This window comes from Myxozyma melibiosi, assembly GCF_037950935.1.
Source record: "Myxozyma melibiosi strain Phaff 52-87 chromosome Unknown BZA70scaffold_15, whole genome shotgun sequence".
Taxonomy (NCBI): Eukaryota; Fungi; Ascomycota; class Lipomycetes; order Lipomycetales; family Lipomycetaceae; genus Myxozyma; species Myxozyma melibiosi.
In genome coordinates, this window is record NW_027042929.1 from 268790 (window position 1) to 286325 (window position 17536).

A 17536-nucleotide genomic window follows, 5' to 3' on the forward strand; every position below is an offset into this window, starting at 1 on the left:
GTAATAGATAAGAGTAAATAGAACAGTAGCTGACTGTTTGTATGTAAACTGACTAAATACATTTATAAATCAACGTTTGCTGGAGGTGGTGATTGAACTGAGCGCAGACGTGGAACCAGCAGCTCGCAGAGGACAAATAACCTGAAATCAACTTTGCCCTGGACTGATCCGCAGTTCAACCAGCCTCTCTCAGATATCACCACCCGCACCGTCTCAATCCGAATTCCACGATAGCGCATTGCCTATCTCAGGCCAGAAACACTCACTGCACAGTTGCGACTCAGATGCAGACTTGAACACACCTCAGGATCCGCCCGCGGTGTTGACGACCGGCTATTTCCCCGCAAAATCTAGGCGCAATCACCTACATCTCGAACCCCATTCGCCACCACAACTACAAATAACCAACAGACACGGCCAATGTTTGTGTTTCCGGCTAATAATGACGGATACAGGCAGAGGAAGAAGTCGTTCAAGGCTTGCGAGCAGTGCAAGAGGCAGAGAGTGAGTATTGCTGTCGTTGGGCAGGGAAGAGCAAGCAAGAGCTGACGGTGGTTTGTGATTTTTACAGCGGCGATGCCAGCCTTCCAACAAGCCTACGAGTGGATGTGCAAAGTGCATGAGGAATAATATACGCTGCAGGTATGTATACAGTAGACATCAGAGTCTTGGGCGCTACTAATCGTATCAAACAGTCTGATCGTTGATCTCCCGCCCACCTTTGGAGCCAAAAAATCACCCGCAGCAGTCCTCGGAGACGGCTCGTCGCCCGCAGAATCTAACTCGTCAAAGGAGAATGCAGAAAAAAGCGGCTCGTCGCGGTCGCCGATCTCGGGCAGCATCTCGCCAGGGCTACAGGCTGCTCTAGAGATGCGGCCAAAGTCGCCGGGCAGGCTAGAGCTCGAGTCGGTAATGTCGATAAACTCCGCGATCGCGCGGACTAGGAACGAGATGCACTCGCTCCCGCGTCCGGCGCCGATTGCGCGGTCTCATCCGGGAGCAATTACGAGCATAGGAGCGGTCGTCAATCCGATAGACCACGAGATAATTCCCCCGGCCGAGGCCGTAGTGGCCGAGTCTGATTCGACTGTGACGACGCCGAGGCGGTTTATTTCAAACCTGGATCCGACGTCAGAGCTGGTCCAAGGAGGATCGGTGGATAATGACAAGATTGGGGTTTGGCTCGCGAGTGAGAATGCTACGGCGGGCCCGGGGAACGACCAGCGAAGACAGGTGCATGTGCCGCCGCCGATGAATCAGCAGCTGGTGCTGTACCTCAACACACTCCGTGCGTTTGAAGTTTTGCCAGAGCCGGAACGGGATGGGCTCGTGGACGTGTATTTCAGGCAGATTAACAGTATTCTCCCGCTGGTGGATGAGAAGATATTCAGACGGCAGTTGATGAAGCAAGAGCACTCGCTGGTGCTGCTACAGTGCATTCTGCTGGCGGCATGTCGACATCCCGAGGCCGGCCAGTTTCTACGCGAGACCGAGCCGCGAGATTTCGCAGCTGCGACGCACGCCAAGATCAAGGCACTGCTGTTTGCGTCGCTGGAGCAGGATCCCATTACACTTGTGCGCGTATACGCGCTGGCCTCGCTACATTCCGAAGGCCCGCGAGGGCTCACGGACGCGGCCAAAGACATCTCGCTGGCGTTTCACTACGCGCATTACTCGGGGATCCATCTGCGGCGAGACCATCTGGAGACGGCGGCGCCGAACACGATGTCGGCGCTGCAGAAGCTGTGGCTGTCGCTGTGGTGTTTGGACCACATGTCTGCGTGCGTGACGGGGCATCCGCTGAACTCGCATCCGAGAGATGTAGGGCTGCCGATGGACGATAGCACATGGGCAGCTACGCGAGCGGAGCCGCTGGCACGGATTACGGAGGCGTGCTATATGCTGGACACGACGATTGATTTATACCGTCCCCGGCCGTCGGAAAAAGTGCTAGATCTGAAGCAGCCGGTGTTTGAGAAGGAGGAGATCATGCCGCGGCTGGTGCACAGCACGGCGATCATGCTGTTTTACAAACGGCTGCACAGTCTAACGGAGCAGCTGCCCGAGTCGACGATGCAGACGCTGCTGACGGCGGCGGAAGATATTTTAGAGATCGCGGAGGAGAGACGGATCGATCTGCCTCCGCTGCCGATAGTGCCGTACTCGGTCGCGATGACGCTGACGGTTTTCTTGCGTCTGTATCCTGCGCCGGCCGCGCGGACGGGGTGGCGACGGAGCTGCGAGCTGCTGGACAATATGGGCAGGTACTGGTGGATAGCGGAGGCGATGTCGAGCATGGGCAAGCGCGTGTTTAAGAAGTTGGAGGAGGACTACAACCGGATCACGGGCGACTGGACGTTGGAGGACTACATTTCGTCGGACCGGGCGCCGGCGGCGAACGGGCAGACGATGGGCGGGGTGCTGGACCAGGCGTGGATTTTTCAGGAGTTGGACAAGGACGTGGTGGATTACTGGTTTCCGAACATGAGCGAGTTGGACCAGCTGTATGCGGAGGTGGACATGCCGGCGGATTTAGTCAGTTGAAAAGCAGATACAAGCAGACAGTGCTGAGTCGAGAACAATACAGAGGAAGTAGATATCAACCCAGGACGGTCTGTGTCTGTAGCTCGGTTAGAAGCCAGAGGCGGGGCTGAGGAGGAGGCTGTGCTCGCTTGCGGGCAGGCCGAGTGGCTGGTGAGGTCCAACCCTCGGTGGCCGACGAACGGCGGAGAGTCGACAGCGAAAGCGGCGAGCAGCGAAGAAGAGCGATAAAGAGAAGAACGGCATCGATAGAAAGACGAGCAATTGAAGAGATTGAGCAACTTCACCATCGTCACCAGCATCAACTAGAGTCCGCAGTGCCCGTCGTTGCTGGGCAGCTTCCATCATCGCTTCCTGACCTGCGCTTCCTCACCAACCCACACCAACTACTTATATTCCTCACTCGCCCGCCTCTCATCCTCACTCACTCTTCCCGCCCGACCCTCCCCTCTCCTCTCCTCTCCTCTCCTCTCCACCCCCAGCTTATGGCTCCGGATCCCGCAATCGTTCCTCTGCGCGACTCGCCCTACGCGTTCGAGCACTCGGCGGAGGAGACCGAGCGCCTCGCGTTCCAGCACGCCGTCGTCTCGCAAATCATCGGCGGCCGCTTCCTGCCCGCGATAGACAACTTCGCCGTCAACGCCGAGTTCCGGATCCTTGACTGCGGCTCCGGCTCGGGCTCGTGGGCGAACGATCTCGCGTTCGCGCTGCCGCGGTCGACGGTTATCGGCTTCGACATGCACTCGATCGACATCGAGTTCGCGGCGCCGAACGTGCGCTTCGAAATCATCGACGCAAACAAGTATCCGTTCCCGCTCGACGACAGCTCGTTCGACATCATCCACTCCCGCAGCTTCTCGTTCGGCATCACAGACTGGCCGCGGTACATTGCCGAGCTGCGCCGGCTCCTCAAACCAGACGGCACGATCCACTTCATCGAGTCTGTCTTCCCCGAGCTGGTCGAGGCGCACTCGCCGCATCTGTGCGAGATCTACAAGCTCCTGCGCGAGCAATACAACATCAATTACTACATCGGCCACACGCTCGAAAACCTCATGCCGGACGCGGGGCTGACGGCAATCATAGTGAAGTCCTTCACCTTCACCTACGGCCCCTACGGCAGCACCGACAACGAGCGTCGCATAGGCGAGCTCATGCGCAGCCTGACGTACGACGGCGCGCGCACTATCGTCCGTGCCTACGTCGCATTCAAGGGGCTGTCGGAGGAAGAAGCAAAGCCGTACTACGACGACGCGGTCAAGTTGTTCGAAGTGTCGAAAAAGGTTCCGGGATATATAAAGTATGTCGTGGCCGCAATCACTTGCTAGTTGATAGTCTCAAGTGTTTTGATAGTCTCTAGTTTTCGATCGATTGTCTTGCTTTCTTGTTTGCTGTTCTTTCTGGGTCTGGTCGTTCAGGTGTTTGACTGTGGGATTTCTTTCTTTATTGTGTATATATAGTGTACCATACTACTATATCAGAAATTACTCATTAAATTCTGTTTATATCATCATTGTAGTCCATAATAATCAATCAGATGTTGATTGCAGTTGTTGCAGTTGTAGCAGGTATTCTCTTATAAAGCAGATCAAACTCCCAACCGCCGCGTCCTATCGTCATCTCGCCGCTATCCACACTCGCTCTCACCATGGACGAAGTCACTCTACAGAAGGTATCTCCCGATCTGCTTTTCAAACACCTTCCAGCTCTCTTCTAACAATCTCAAGGCCCACTCCGAAGCCACCAAAGCAGACGCCGCCGTCCTATCACGGCGGCCAAAAGACGCGATCTCTCTCTACGCCTCCGCGGCATCAATGTTTGAATCCCTCCAAACATCAACCAAAGACGACGAAGCCCGCCGGATGCTCTTACTTCTCCAGCAGAAATACGCGCGCTTGTCGGCGCAGATCAAAACCCATCTCGAGACGAACCCGGAGATGTTCAAGAAAAGCAGCGTCGGTCAGCAGCTCCATTCAGTGGGATCGGGCGCGAGCAGCTCTGCGTCGGCGCTGGCGTCGAGCTTGGCTTCTGCACGCGGGATCGCGGCGAATGATATTGATCAGCATTACGTGAACGTCAAGCACCGCAGCAGTAGAGCCGCCAGTGATCTCGCGCCGCCGTCGGCTCTTGCTGCGGCGGCGATGGGGCACGATGGCAACGATGATTTGTTTACAAGGTTTAACAGCACGATCGAGATTTGCATGACCAGGCTCTTTCACTCATCCGGCAAGACCGTCGCCGCGTTTGACGCGCTCCGGCGACAAGGTGGCGCTGGTCTCGATCAATACGGCACCGGGATGGAATCTTTCTACGTCGTGCCCACGTCGCGAAAGGAGACCGCCGCGTCATCAGACCCCGGCGAGTCATCCACGTCGTCTACCGGACAACCGTCCGCGACACTAGTGTCTGAAATCACAAGCAGTCTCTCCGCGCACGAGACGAACCTGCGCAAGCAGCGCGACGTGATGAGGAATAACCTCGGCAAGTTGCGGATGGAGATCCGCGCGCGCGAATCGCGGCGGACGAAAGAGCTCGAGGGCGAGATCGAGCGGTTGGTGGCTGAGAATGAAAAGTTGAAGATTTCGAATGGGAGGTTGAAGACGCGGTGGGATAATTTGATGGAGAGCGCGAGGAAGAGGAGGGAGGTGGCTGCGGGGGCTGATGCTGCTGCTGCTGATGATGATGATGGTGCGGAGAGTGGAGATGGAGTTGCTGAAGAGTGATGCGGTTGATGTACAGTTTCTTTGATTTTACTACGGCGTTCGGGATTCGGTTCGGTACTTTTTCTTCTTATTTAATAATCTATAGACTCTCATAACCTCCCATCAACGACTTCCCGCACCTTCTCAATCCTCACCTCCAGCGCGCCAACAACCAGCGCAGCCCAATCCCTCGCCTCTTCGAACGACATCTCGAGATGCAGTCCGAGACCGACGTCGACAAACATTCCCGAGGACGCATCCACCTCGGCTTTGGCCCAGTAGTCCTTGATGCCTTCTTGTAGTGGGGCGAGTACTGTTGCTGTCGGTGTTGATGTCGGAGTGGTGGGGGTTTGGAGGTGGTGCAGGGTCGATGTTGCGTAGCGGGCGAGGTCGTCGCTGTTGATGTTAGCAGTTACTCAGGAAAAAAAGCAACTGAGAGAGAAACTCACTATTCGGATCTAAGACGTTTCAGTTCTTCAAGATATGCCCTGACAGAGTCCTCCGGTAACCTGCCAATTTTACTCGACACATCTCCAAGCGACACCACCTCCCTCCTCCCTACCTCCTCATCCCCTTTCTTCTCACCTTTTTCTTTGCTCGCAGCAGTAGCAGTAGCAGCAACAGCAGTCTTCGCGATCGTGGCTTTAAGTGTATCAAGTTGCGCTTGCAGGAACTCGTGATCCCGTTTCTGTTGCTCGAAAATCAGATCGATCCGGGTTTGCATGGTTTGTAGGTTTTCCAGAAGTACTGCGTCTGTCGCCATCTTCAGTCTCTTTTCTTCCTCTTAATATTATGAGTGTAATTGTTGTTGTTTCTGAGATAGCATGGGGGAAGAAGAAGGCGGAGGAATGAGGGATGAGGAATTTTGTGGGATATTCTTGAGACGATGGAGAGTTGTGCGGCGTTGTGAGGTTGGGAGTTTGAGGGATTGATTGAATAATCCGAATTAATTCAGATACCTGCAATAAATAATCAAACATTTTAGATACTGAGGTAGAGTGTATAGAGTGTATAGATTGTATATAGATTATACATGGATTGTTATATAAATTGTATAGACTGTACATGTATTGTCTATACTGTGTATCAACAGACTACTCCAAGAATTGCATATTTCTAACCATCAAAACACATTACTCCTTATATTACAGCACATCTCCAAACCACACCATCAAATCTAAACACATCTATCAAGGATCAATAACCCCCGTCAAAAACCTTACGACCGCCTTCCCAATCTCCCCCCATGATTCTCCATCCCCACCCTCCCCAGCGCGTCCTGCGCCTGCTCGTCCGTCAACCCGCCGTTCCTAATCACCCGATCGACCAGCGCCTCCGCAACCTCGGCGTTAAATTCCGGATGGCCCTGGAACGTCAGGATCTTGCGCGGTACGTACATGCCCTGCACGGGCGACTTTGGCGACGAGGCAAAGACATGCACGCCCTTGGGCAGCACGGTCACGTGGTCGCTGTGCATTTCCTGGATCCGCAGCAGTCCGCCGGTGGATTGAGCAATGTCGGGGAAGATGAGGGCGCCGATGCCGGCGTCGTCGAGGGTTAGTGTTGTGACGGAGACTTCCCAGCCGGCGGGGTTGGGGGCGACGGTGCCGCCGAGGGCGCGGGCGATGATTTGGTGGCCGAAGCAGATGCCGATGAGGCGGACGGTGGAGGAGTTGAAGATTTTGCGGATGAAGGCTGCGAGGTCGAGGATCCATTTGTCGTCGTCGTACGCGTTTGCTCCTGTTGTATGTGTGTTAGTTCTGATCTCCGTGATCTCAGAGCACGCGTTGGTGAGAGAGGACGAGCAAGACTTACGAGACCCAGTAATAAGCATCCCGTCAAACTCCTCAATCTTCGCCGGATAATCCCCCTTGACGACATTATAATTAACAAGCTCGAGCCCGACGTTCTCGACCGCCTCCTCGGTCTGGGTGACGGTGTTTGTGAATAAGTTGTCAAACAGCTGCGCGAACGAGCCGCAGACGGTTATGTTTTCGGGATCGGTCTCGAGGATGGCGAGACGGAGAGTCCGAGGACCGCTCGCGTCGGATTGAGCGGTCGGCGAGGGGAGGGAGGAGAGGGAGGGCGGCATTACAGCGAGTTGACGATGGAGCGAGGTGGTTGAGGAGCTGTATCAGGTCCCAACGGTAACAAATGAGTAACACGGATTCAGCAAACTTAAAGCTTATCGGCTTAAATTTGTTTATCATCACTTACATAATAATTTCTTACATAATTTATGTAGGGCTCAACCCTACACTTACCCTACCCAAAAAAACAGTCACACTTACTCCCGCAGAGCCGCCCAGCGGCAACGGCAGAGCAGCGTCCAAGTTTGGTTTTGAATCCTGACCTCGACAGAAGCGCAGCGCAGATTCCCTCTTCCCAGCAACCAGCAAATCCCGGACAGAAACGATGGCCCCCTCAGCTCCCCACCCGAGAATCGTCAAGAAGAAGACCACGAAGTTCAAGAGATGGCAGTCTGACAATGTCATTGGAGTTTCCGAGTCGTGGCGGAAACCCAAGGGTATTGACTCGCGTATCCGACGTCGGTATGTGTGGATTTGAATTATCGATGCCTGAAGTGAAGAGAAGAGAAGAGAAGAGAAGGAGAGAAGGGGATGTGAGGAACTGTTGAAGAAAGGATAGGAACGAAAGAAAGAGGGAACATCATGCATCAAAATACAGAACAAACTGCTAACACACAATACAGCTTCAAGGGTACCTCAGCCATGCCCAAGATCGGTTACGGATCCAACAAGAAGACCCGCCACATGATGCCCTCCGGCCACAAGGCGTTCCTCGTCCGCAACGTTGCCGACGTCGAGGTCCTGCTCATGCACTCGCTCACCTACGCTGCCGAGATTGCCCACAACGTTTCGTCGCGCAAGCGCATTGCTATTCTCGAGAAGGCCAAGGCTCTCGGTGTCAAGGTCACCAACCCCACCGCTAAGCTGAGACTTGAGGGTTAAAGAAAGAGAAGATGAGGAAGGAGAAAAAAAAGGAGACTGGGAATATGCTACGATGTATGCATGGAATGTATATATAAGAATAGTAACATGGTTTTATTTACCCTTTTTTCTCTCCGTCTCTTGCTCTCTTTTGAACTTGTTTTTCAGTTTATCGGCTTTTTATTTTGTGGGAACAATGGTGTTTATCAAAACGAAAAATGGTGCTTGTAATATGAGAAAAGTGAAGAAAGTGCAAGAAGTGCAAGACAATGGAATGCATATCATATTTAGATAAAAGGCCGTGTACTAATACATTGATGCAACAGTATTTATGTAAATGATAGTAGTAGATGCAGTAACAACCAAACTCCAGATAATGATAACTAGTATATAAAATAGAAAGACTAGGCATTTGTCCGTCTCTTTTTCTTCCGCTTGCTGCCTCCATCGGTCGAGAGTCCGACATCACTTCCCTCACCACCCGTGACAGCCCCGCTCTTCCTCTTCGACCTCTTCCTACTCCTCTCCTCACCCGCCGAACTCTCGGCCCCAGCCGACATGCGATCACGTTTGCCGTATCCAGAACCCCCAGCAGCACCACCGGCGCCGGCGGAGGCGGGCGGGGAGAGAGGCGCGTTGAGGATGCCGAGGACGGTGGGGTCGAAGCCGGGGATGCCGGTGTCGGGAGTTTTTTCCATGGTGAAGACGGTGTCGAGAAGCGAGGGGTCGAGGGAGGACGAGAGTTTTGGTGGGGGGAGGTCGTTTTGGGGGGCGTAGAGGAGGCGGAGGAGGTAGTGTTCTGTCGGGATTTCGTTTTTGCCTGGGAGTGTCAGTTGGTCTCAGTTCCAGCACTGTATACACAGAACAAAACAAAACAGAAATGAATCAAATATGACGAGGAGTATAGACACACCGGGCAAATCAGAGATAAACCCCTTATAACTCTTCCGCAGCTTATTCTTGCTCCCGTCAGGATGCTGCCGCGCAACAGAGGCCGCGATGTTCGACAGCCCAAACAGCTTCACCAGGTTCTGCGTCGCCGACGGCGTCGGCTCTGTGTATGCTGTGTTTGTGAAGAGATGCAGCGGTGGCATTGTTGGTTGTCTGGTTGTCTGTTTGATCTGCGAGGATGATGCCGTGATGTTTTTGTGAAGAGCGCAGGTTGGGTGGTGGGTAGGGTTGGGGTTGTGTTGTACGGAGTATATGCCAAGTAGTGTCAATACTATATGGTACTGGTGGGTATATGACTGATTTATTCAACTGGTGATGAATAGACAGTTTGGTAGAAAAGGGATGAATAGATATTACGTCGACATCATCTGTGTCAAGTGCAGTGACTGAGCTGATCCACGCGCGTTAACAGTTTCTTCACAATCCGTCCGACAGACACAGACAGTAGAGCACCAAGACGAGCAATATACCAGAGATAAGCCCGACTCAGAATGCCATGCCATGCCATGACTCCCTACTCCCGCAATAAGCACAAAAATACCAACAACCGGCCCCCGTCGCGCATTGCATTTGAGTTGAGTTTCGGCGCAGTTTGTTGTTTGTTATCTGATTAGCAAAATGACGAGTCAGCGGCCTTTGTTCTTCAGCCTGTTTCAAGCTCAGACTCAGACTCAGACTCAGACTCAGCTCAAGCGGAGGCGGCGGAGTGGCCCGGTCCCAGCGCCTCTTCGGGCCCGGCCTCCGGTGGCTGTTTGCTCAGCTCTTTTGGCTTTGTTGTGTTTGTGCTTATAATGTTGTTATATCAAATAGAATAACAGTCAATTACACTGATTCTACATCTATCTCTACTTATCTCTCCTTGTTTCCCCTGCTCGTGGGTCTATCGCAATGCACCGAGTCGGACGATGATCAGCGTTTCCTCAATTAACTTTCTGAGCTTAACTTTATCCACTTCATCTGTCTCGCAAACAGAGACCCGCCGTACAGCTGCTGGCAGCTTATCTCCTTCTCTTCTGACAGACAGGCCAGGCAATGGCTTATATATTCCTCTCTCCTCCTTGTAGACTCAGCTCTCCTCCTCTACCATACTTCCACCCACCTCACCCATGTCATCCCTCGAAAACCCCATCGAATCCCCCTACGCGAACGAGAAGACCGACGCGAACGATGCCGTGCTCCCTGTCTACTCCGACACCGACGGCTCGGCGCTCGAAGTCACCATCTCGGCCGGCGTAATCGACCCCGTCATCGAGCGTCGCATCTGCCGCAAGTTTGATTTCCATCTCTTGCCTTTGCTCGCTATGATGTATCTCTTCAAGTGCGTCTCTGTCTCTTCTCGGATAGTCATCTCTGATGTAGCATCTAACACCTCCCAGCGCCCTCGACAAAGGCAATCTCGGAAACGCCAAAACCGACGGCATGACCACCGACCTCAACTTTGTAAACAACCAGTACAACATCATCCTCTCCGTCTTCTACGTCCCCTACGTCCTCTTCGCCTTCCCCATCGCCATGCTCGGCAAGAAGTACGGCCCTTCTGTAGTCCTTCCGATCCTCATGTTTGGCTTCGGCAGCATGTCGCTCATCGCCTCCGGCGTCAAGAACTTTGGCGGTCTCATGGCCGTGCGCTGGTTCCTGGGGACGTTTGAGAGCGCGTTCTTCCCGCTCGTGATCTACTACCTGACCACTTTCTACCGTCGCGGCGAGCTCGCGCGCCGCCTCGCAATCTTCTACGCAGCCTCCAACATCGCGAGCGCGTTCGCGGGCTTGCTCTCCTTCGGCGTGTTCCAGATCAAGAACGGGTCGCTGCACGGATGGCAGTATCTCTTTATCATCGAAGGCGGCGCGACCGTGCTCACCTCGATCTTGACTTTCTTCTTCCTGCCGCACGATGTCACGACGTGTAAGTTCCTCACGCCTGAAGAAGCAGAGATTGCGTTCCTGCGCATCCAGCGCGACTCGTCCTCGGTCGTGAACGAGAAACTCAACCTGCGCGTCGCGCTCAGCGTGTTTAAACACCCCGTCCCCTTCGCGTGGATCATGATCGAGATGTGTCTCGGCGTGCCGCTGCAGTCCGTCAGTCTCTTCCTTCCCCAGATCGTCCAGCGGCTCGGCTACTCGACCGTCAAAACGAACTTATACACCGTCGCCCCCAACGTCTGCGGAGCCGTCGTCCTGCTCATCCTTGCCTTCACCTCCGACTTCACACGCATGCGCTTCCCCTTCATCGCCGCGGGCTTCATGTTCCCCGTCATCGGCTTCATCATCTACGCGGCGATCGACGTCGAACACTCGATCGGCGTCGCCTACTTTGCCTGCTTCCTCATGACCGCCGGCACCTCCGCGCCCTCCGTCCTGCTCTCGACTTGGTACAACAACAATACCCCCAACGAGGGCCGTCGCGCGGCTCTCACCGCCGTCGGCGTGCCGATGGCGAACGTCATGGGCTTGGTCTCGTCCAACATCTTCCTCGACAAGGACGCGCCTGTCTACCTACCCGCGCTGGGCACGACGGCTGCGTTTGGCGGGCTGGGGTTTTGTTTGACGTTGATGCTGGGGTTGTGGATGGTGGCCGATAATAAGAGACGGGATCTGAAGCAGGGGGTTAAGCGGACGGTGAGGGATGTGTCGACTGAGATTTTGTCGGAGGGACCGAAGAATCCTAGTTATCGATGGTTTTTGTAGTCCTGCGTTTGATATAGTGCTGTTTCAGCTATCGTCCTCATTTAGCACCAGATACTTGTTATAATCCTAGTTATCGATGATTTTGTAGTGCTGTGTTCAAGATAGTGTTGTTTCATCCATCATCCTCATCCAGCACCGAAGCATTCTAGTTATAATCCCAGTAAGCAATAATTTTTGCAGTTTGCTATTCTGTTAATATACTATCTTATCTCCTATCCATCCGTCATCAACATCATCAGTATGTCTAAAACGATTCACATGCAAATAGAGGTGGAAAAAGTATCAGCTTATAATGGACCAGACACTAATTTTTCAACAAGAACAGCCTCTTTGGCCAAGTTGGTAAGGCGCGGCACTAGTAATGCCGAGATCATCGGTTCAAATCCGATAGGAGGCACTTTTTTTTTTCCTACTCTTCCTACCCTTTTTCTTATTTTTATTTTTGTTTTTGCTGGAGTAGTTGGCTTTTTATTGTTGATTTGTGATGAGGCGAGGGTGGCGGTGGACGGGAGGGAGAGAGGATGGGGATGGTTGGAGGGTAGTTGTTTGATTAGGTTTACAGAGTCGATATGGTGGTTTCCCTAGATCTGAGCAGTTCAGACAGAGACCAAGATATCCTACAAACAGACTACTCAACATCCTAATCTCACACCCTCACCCCGTTCCAAACACAATCAAAGCATAAGATGATGAGAAATGTGGTTGAGGAGCAGGAATTAATAGGATTTCCTTATTCTCTCTGAAATGCATAGCGAGCCATGGATGCGGAAGGATAAGATTAAAAATGCCAAAAGCCAAACTTATCGTGGGGGAGGAATACGCGCACTCGAGCAGAGATACGCTTGGATATTGTTTGAATATCTTGTGTTTCTTGTTATTCTGTTTTATATGTATTTTATAATACTGAAATACTATGCTCTTCTTTCTTTCTTGTTATTCTGTTTTATATGTATTTTATAATACTAAAATACCATATTCTTCTGCAAACAGCCACGAAGACAAAAAAAACCAATCTCGAGCATAACGAAGAAACCTACTCTGACCCGACCCATCCCCTCTCTCCATACTAAACAGATTACCCGGCCCTCGAGTTATGCGTGACACCCCGGGTCGCTTATAGTCGACGAACCCGGGTTGACCCAAGTTTATGGTTAGCCGATTCTCGCCGGCACAACGCTCGCTCGCTCGCTGTCTCGTCGCTGCTCAAGCTCAAGTCTAGTGTTTGGGTTTGCTTGAGGGTTATAGGTGTGGTGTCGCTGGCTTTATCTCTGTGTTTAGTTTTGGAAGTTTTGGATTGGCTTATAGCGGGTTTGTTGCGTCTACAAAACAGTCAAGAACAGAAAAGAAGAAGAACTCGAAGGGAAGACGAAAACATGGGGTCCACGTCCAGCAAAAATGCTCAAGCCGCGAGCACCACCACCACCACCAGCAGCAATCCATCCGCCTCATCAACCTCTTCCTCGTCGCAGCCGACTCCTCTGACGGATTACTCGAGTAGCAGTGCCAACACTGCTGCGTTTGGCGGAAGTGGTGGTGGTGGTGGTGGTGGGGCGGAAGCGGGGATGATGGCTGCGCCGAGGAAGATAAGGGCACGGCATCGGTTTCGCAGGACGAGAGGGGTGGTTGGGAAGGTATTGAATAGGCAGGCTGAGGTCGCGAGACCGGCGGCGGAGCAGGCGGAGCAGGGGGAGCAGGAGGGGAAGAGTGGTAACGGGGAGAAGGAACAGGAGGGCGAAGCAGTGGACAAGGAACGGAAAAGCGAGCAACAGCGACCAGTGGAGCAGCAGCGGCAAGAGTTAGAGCAGGAAGTACAGGAATTACTACAGGACGACAAGCAAAAGAAGGACGACACCGAACAGGAAGGAGAACAAGGGCAGCGAAGCGGCAGCAGCGGCACAAAAAGAAGACTATCAGCATCCTCATCTGGTCACGGCGACGGCAGTCCACTCGACGCCAGCGGCAACGCGCAGAAACGGCGGAATATATGTATTGCACTGAAACCGGCTGTCGAGCGCGATCCAGGCGACGACGAAATCAGAAAAAAGCGACACGACGAGTTGAAGAAGAAACTGCCGCTTTCCGCGCTGACGAAGGAGCAGGAGCGGTTTGAGCTTATGGAAAGACAGAGAAAGCAGCAGGAGGAGTTGAGGGTGAGACTTGAGCAGCAGCAGCAGCAGGCTCAGTACCGCAACGTGTACCAGCCCCAGCTGTCTACAGAAACCCCGTCGTTTTTCTACTCGCAACCTACACCGACTGCCTATCCCCATCCGAACGCGTACGGCAAGCCATTACCTCTATACGAGCCACCGCTTTCGGTACCAGCTCTACAACACACCCCGGCTCATCCGCTTACTTCTCCGCATGTTCCGGCGATCATGGTGCCGAGCCAGATGCCGTCTTTGTCGCCCCCTGCGCAGGATGGGAATTTTAGAGTGCTGCCCGCGAATCAGTTTGTGTCGACCGCGCCAGAGAGTTTTTATCGCCCGAATACTACCTCGCCTATAACGCCACCTGCGCTGGTACCACAGATGAACTCGCCGACCATGTCGTATGACGGACTGCGATACTCCGACCTCACTCGTCGCCGCACGATCTTTGAAAACCCGATCCCGACCGAGCCGCCCAAGCCTACAGACGAGCCGTTCCAATACCGCCGGATCAAGATCATGAGCAACGGGACGTTGTCGTCGAAGATCGCGACGTCAAAGATGCGACGGGCGCCGCTGGCAAGGTCGTTTCCGACGCTGGAGATGGTGCCGGCGAATAACTCGCTGCAGGTTAACGGGCGGTCTATTCTTTCTGATCCGGTGCCGCTTGCGAAGCCGAGGAAGATGGATAATGGGAGGTCTGTTGTTACTGATCCGGCGAGGGTTAAGCTCGTGGAGCCACCTATCGAAGACAGCGACAACAACAACGACAATAGCGTCAGCAACAGCAAAAATGACAACAGCATCAACAGCACCAGCACCAGCAGCGACAACAGCAACAGCAACAACAACAGCGCCAACGACAGCGACGACGACGAGTCCAACGGCTCAAGCAAAGACTACGAAGAAGCCTACGAATGCCGCTGCGGACACGCGTTCGCGACCAAGGGCAACATCAACCGGCACCTGCGCACGCTGCGGTACGATCCGGATCATATGCAGTTTGTGCATCCAAACAATGTTGTGTATGCGCGGATATTCCCGCGCACGAGGTTGACGCAGGCGGAGTATAGCGCGATCAGGGAGAAGAATAATGCGCAGAAAAGCGCGTGAGGATGGTGATGAGGAGTGAGTGAGCATTGGAGATTGGAGATATAGGGTGGAGCGGGTGTGGTGATGATGATGAAAAGATGGCGCGGGTGTGGTGTTTGGGAATTTTGTTTGTATTATTGAGAAGTTGAGCTTGTGACGAGTGCGGAGCGTTGCATTGTTTTGGAGTGGTGGGATGAGATGTGAAGTGCTTGTCTTTAAATTGTGCAGGGCGACGAAGATTAAGGTCTACTTGAGATTATGCTGAATGAGGCAATAAACTGATAAAGATGGACAACATTATCATTCATTCATTCATTCATTATACCACCAATTCAACTCCATCAACACCCACAACAGTCCCCCTTCGCTCTCATCTGATACAGAATCATCATCTGATCTGATCTCATCCCTTCTCTTCACCAGTTCTGGATCCCCCAATAACCTTTTAAACTCCAAACTCTATTTGCTGATTCTGTAAGAACCAACGAGAGCAGATAAAGTTTATTTTTATTTTTATATTTATTTTTAATTATTTACTTTAAACTTTCAGAGAGGCTGCGAAGTCAGCTGCGAGTGAGCTGAGCTGAGTGATTGCCAAACAAAAAAAAAAATAATCAGAACACGGCGAAGACGAGAGCAGTGCTGAGGAACTGCAAAGAGAGAAAACAACTGTTAACTCAGAGAAAATCTCTTTGTTTTCTTATTGATTCTGTTTATTTTTGTTGTTCTATTTTTTTTGGGTGGCGGGGGTTATTGCTGCTTAATCGGTCCTGGTTTCGGATTTGCTGTCTGTCTGCCTAGATCATCATCATCTCATCTCATCATACTCTTCCCACCACTCACTCCTCCTCAACTACTACAACACATAGACAGAGAAGATGAAGACATGCTACTACGAGCTCCTCGAGGTCCGCCGCGACGCTACCGCGGACGAGATTCGGAAAGGGTACAGGCGGCAGGCGCTATTGCTCCATCCGGATAAGAACATGGATAACGTCGAGGAAGCTACGCAGAAGTTTGCGCTCGTGCAGGCGGCTTATGAGATTCTTTCTGATCCCGACGAGGTTTGTTATTCACCCATTGTGTTTGAGCTGCAGATGTAATCGTTGCTAAGACTTTATGATAGAGGGAATGGTATGACTCCCACCGCGAACAGATCCTCCGCGACGAAGCACCGGCGACCTCCACCTCCGCCGGCGCCTCCTCTTTCCAATCCGGCACGACGATAGCCGACCTTCTCCGCTTCTTCGACCCGAGTCTCTTCGCAATCATGGACGACTCCGACATCGGTTTCTTCTCGATCGCGCGCCGCGTGTTTTCCCAGCTCGCGCAGGAAGAAGTCGAGTTTGCCGAGTCCGAGCAGCAGGACAACGAACCAAACGAGCTTCGGCTGCCGGAGTTTGGGAATTCAAAGTCGGCGTGGAATGAGGAGGTCAAGTATTTTTACTCGGCCTGGAGCGCGTTCTCGACAAGGAAATCGTTCGCGTGGTGTGATGCTTACAATCTTGCGGCCGCGCCTGAACGAAGAGTCAGGAGAGCGATGGAGAAGGAGAATAAGAAGTTGCGGGATGCCGGCAAGCGCGAGTATAACGATACAGTCAGAGTACGTCCCCCCCTCTCTCTTTTATCCACTTTTTTACTTTCTTACTGACAGCATCTAGGCCTTTGTCGCATTCATAAGGAAACGAGATCCGCGGGGTAAAAGTCCCGCGGCCGAGAACGAACAACGACAGCAAGACATGGCGGCGCGGGTGAAAGAGCAAGCCGCGCGAGCACGTGCAGCGCATCGCGAGCGGTTTAAAGATTACGAGGAACAGGAATGGGCTATGCCGTCGGCGAAGGACGAGCAGCTTTGGGAGGAGGAGTATGGGTATGGTAACAAGAAGAAGAAGAAAGGAGGGAAGAGTGGGACGCCTCCGCCGACGAATGAGGAAGAAGGAGAGGGGGAAGGTGAAGAGGAAGAAGAACAGACTACAATCGACCTGAACGACCCGTACGCGCCGCTCCCACAAGTCACCACGACCTCAACAATAATCCAAGACCCGGACACGCCCGGCACGCCCGACCCCGCCGGCGACAACTACGACGACGACGACGACGACGACATTATAATCTTTGAATGCGTGATCTGCAACAAGACGTTCAAGTCCGAAAAGCAAATGGAATCACACGAGAAAAGCAAGAAGCATTTGAAAATGGTCAAGGACGTCGTGCGGAGGATGAAGAAGGAGAATAAAGCTATGGGGCTCGATCAGCCTGCCGGTGAAAGTAGTCGACAGGCTGAGGAGGAGGATGAGGACGCGTATTCGGATGAGTACATTGACGCGGTCGAGCACGGGGTTTCACACATGACGGTTTAAATCATTCATCACCACTTTAAGGAGTTCCGGATCATTTATTTATTCTCCCTCTCTTTTAATACTCTGCTCTGTATTTGTTTGTTAGTTATGTGTATATATCTTCTGGT

General features: G+C 52.8%; 9 protein-coding genes and 1 non-coding gene across 10 annotated transcripts; 8 read left to right on the top strand and 2 right to left on the bottom strand.

The window, feature by feature from the left end:
* Window positions 1–134: 134 nt before the first annotated feature.
* BZA70DRAFT_93694 (uncharacterized protein) lies at window positions 135–2785 on the top strand. Its single transcript, XM_064915550.1, has 3 exons — window positions 135–504; window positions 572–642; window positions 696–2785. Exons 1-3 carry the CDS (start codon window positions 421–423, stop codon window positions 2542–2544), a joined length of 2004 nt encoding a protein of 667 aa, XP_064765827.1. The 5' UTR covers window positions 135–420; the 3' UTR covers window positions 2545–2785.
* BZA70DRAFT_93751 (S-adenosyl-L-methionine-dependent methyltransferase) lies at window positions 2786–4147 on the top strand. The gene has a single exon (XM_064915552.1). The coding sequence runs from the start codon at window positions 3027–3029 to the stop codon at window positions 3867–3869; it is 843 nt and encodes a 280-aa protein (XP_064765828.1). The 5' UTR covers window positions 2786–3026; the 3' UTR covers window positions 3870–4147.
* A 42-nt stretch (window positions 4148–4189) lies between these two features.
* Window positions 4190–5264, top strand: BZA70DRAFT_291949 (uncharacterized protein; the record flags this gene model as incomplete). The annotated part of the gene is made up of 2 exons (XM_064914339.1): window positions 4190–4213; window positions 4269–5264. The coding sequence occupies 2 exons, from the start codon at window positions 4190–4192 to the stop codon at window positions 5262–5264; spliced, it is 1020 nt and encodes a 339-aa protein (XP_064765829.1).
* Window positions 5265–6215: 951 nt separating this feature from the next.
* BZA70DRAFT_93699 (class I glutamine amidotransferase-like protein) lies at window positions 6216–7383 on the bottom strand. The gene is made up of 2 exons (XM_064915551.1): window positions 7059–7383; window positions 6216–6983 (listed from the first exon to the last, which is right to left on the bottom strand). The coding sequence occupies exons 1-2, from the start codon at window positions 7333–7335 to the stop codon at window positions 6463–6465; spliced, it is 798 nt and encodes a 265-aa protein (XP_064765830.1). The 5' UTR covers window positions 7336–7383; the 3' UTR covers window positions 6216–6462.
* Window positions 7384–7553: 170 nt separating this feature from the next.
* BZA70DRAFT_285054 (60S ribosomal protein L32) lies at window positions 7554–8541 on the top strand. The gene is made up of 2 exons (XM_064913666.1): window positions 7554–7795; window positions 7957–8541. Exons 1-2 carry the CDS (start codon window positions 7659–7661, stop codon window positions 8213–8215), a joined length of 396 nt encoding a protein of 131 aa, XP_064765831.1. The 5' UTR covers window positions 7554–7658; the 3' UTR covers window positions 8216–8541.
* Window positions 8542–8543: 2 nt separating this feature from the next.
* Window positions 8544–9525, bottom strand: BZA70DRAFT_93899 (mediator of RNA polymerase II transcription subunit 19). Its single transcript, XM_064915553.1, has 2 exons — window positions 9108–9525; window positions 8544–9014 (listed from the first exon to the last, which is right to left on the bottom strand). Exons 1-2 carry the CDS (start codon window positions 9286–9288, stop codon window positions 8599–8601), a joined length of 597 nt encoding a protein of 198 aa, XP_064765832.1. The 5' UTR covers window positions 9289–9525; the 3' UTR covers window positions 8544–8598.
* Window positions 9526–10135: 610 nt separating this feature from the next.
* Window positions 10136–12045, top strand: BZA70DRAFT_261183 (major facilitator superfamily domain-containing protein). Its single transcript, XM_064910895.1, has 2 exons — window positions 10136–10463; window positions 10522–12045. Exons 1-2 carry the CDS (start codon window positions 10252–10254, stop codon window positions 11828–11830), a joined length of 1521 nt encoding a protein of 506 aa, XP_064765833.1. The 5' UTR covers window positions 10136–10251; the 3' UTR covers window positions 11831–12045.
* A 109-nt stretch (window positions 12046–12154) lies between these two features.
* Window positions 12155–12227, top strand: BZA70DRAFT_t92. Its single transcript has one exon. It is a non-coding gene; the product is annotated as a tRNA-Thr (tRNA).
* A 655-nt stretch (window positions 12228–12882) lies between these two features.
* Window positions 12883–15436, top strand: BZA70DRAFT_285059 (uncharacterized protein). Its single transcript, XM_064913667.1, has one exon. The coding sequence runs from the start codon at window positions 13204–13206 to the stop codon at window positions 15088–15090; it is 1887 nt and encodes a 628-aa protein (XP_064765834.1). The 5' UTR covers window positions 12883–13203; the 3' UTR covers window positions 15091–15436.
* Window positions 15437–15947: 511 nt separating this feature from the next.
* BZA70DRAFT_242168 (DnaJ domain-containing protein) lies at window positions 15948–17429 on the top strand (the record flags this gene model as incomplete). The annotated part of the gene is made up of 4 exons (XM_064910557.1): window positions 15948–16133; window positions 16196–16672; window positions 16731–16944; window positions 17110–17429. 4 exons carry the CDS (start codon window positions 15948–15950, stop codon window positions 17427–17429), a joined length of 1197 nt encoding a protein of 398 aa, XP_064765835.1.
* Window positions 17430–17536: the final 107 nt, after the last annotated feature.

Excerpts from the sequence above, each read along its gene's own strand:
- BZA70DRAFT_93694 (XM_064915550.1), top strand. The coding sequence starts at position 421 with ATGTTTGTGTTTCCGGCTAATAATGACGGATACAGGCAGAGGAAGAAG. Across the intron at positions 505-571 it reads AGCAGTGCAAGAGGCAGAGA|CGGCGATGCCAGCCTTCCAA; the intron begins GTGAGTATTGCT and ends TGATTTTTACAG. Across the intron at positions 643-695 it reads AGGAATAATATACGCTGCAG|TCTGATCGTTGATCTCCCGC; the intron begins GTATGTATACAG and ends CGTATCAAACAG.
- BZA70DRAFT_93751 (XM_064915552.1), top strand. The coding sequence starts at position 3,027 with ATGGCTCCGGATCCCGCAATCGTTCCTCTGCGCGACTCGCCCTACGCG.
- BZA70DRAFT_93699 (XM_064915551.1), bottom strand. The coding sequence starts at position 7,335 with ATGCCGCCCTCCCTCTCCTCCCTCCCCTCGCCGACCGCTCAATCCGAC. Across the intron at positions 6,984-7,058 it reads GATGCTTATTACTGGGTCTC|GAGCAAACGCGTACGACGAC; the intron begins GTAAGTCTTGCT and ends CACATACAACAG.
- BZA70DRAFT_285054 (XM_064913666.1), top strand. The coding sequence starts at position 7,659 with ATGGCCCCCTCAGCTCCCCACCCGAGAATCGTCAAGAAGAAGACCACG. Across the intron at positions 7,796-7,956 it reads GACTCGCGTATCCGACGTCG|CTTCAAGGGTACCTCAGCCA; the intron begins GTATGTGTGGAT and ends CACACAATACAG.
- BZA70DRAFT_93899 (XM_064915553.1), bottom strand. The coding sequence starts at position 9,288 with ATGCCACCGCTGCATCTCTTCACAAACACAGCATACACAGAGCCGACG. Across the intron at positions 9,015-9,107 it reads GTTTATCTCTGATTTGCCCG|GCAAAAACGAAATCCCGACA; the intron begins GTGTGTCTATAC and ends TGACACTCCCAG.
- BZA70DRAFT_261183 (XM_064910895.1), top strand. The coding sequence starts at position 10,252 with ATGTCATCCCTCGAAAACCCCATCGAATCCCCCTACGCGAACGAGAAG. Across the intron at positions 10,464-10,521 it reads GCTATGATGTATCTCTTCAA|CGCCCTCGACAAAGGCAATC; the intron begins GTGCGTCTCTGT and ends AACACCTCCCAG.
- BZA70DRAFT_285059 (XM_064913667.1), top strand. The coding sequence starts at position 13,204 with ATGGGGTCCACGTCCAGCAAAAATGCTCAAGCCGCGAGCACCACCACC.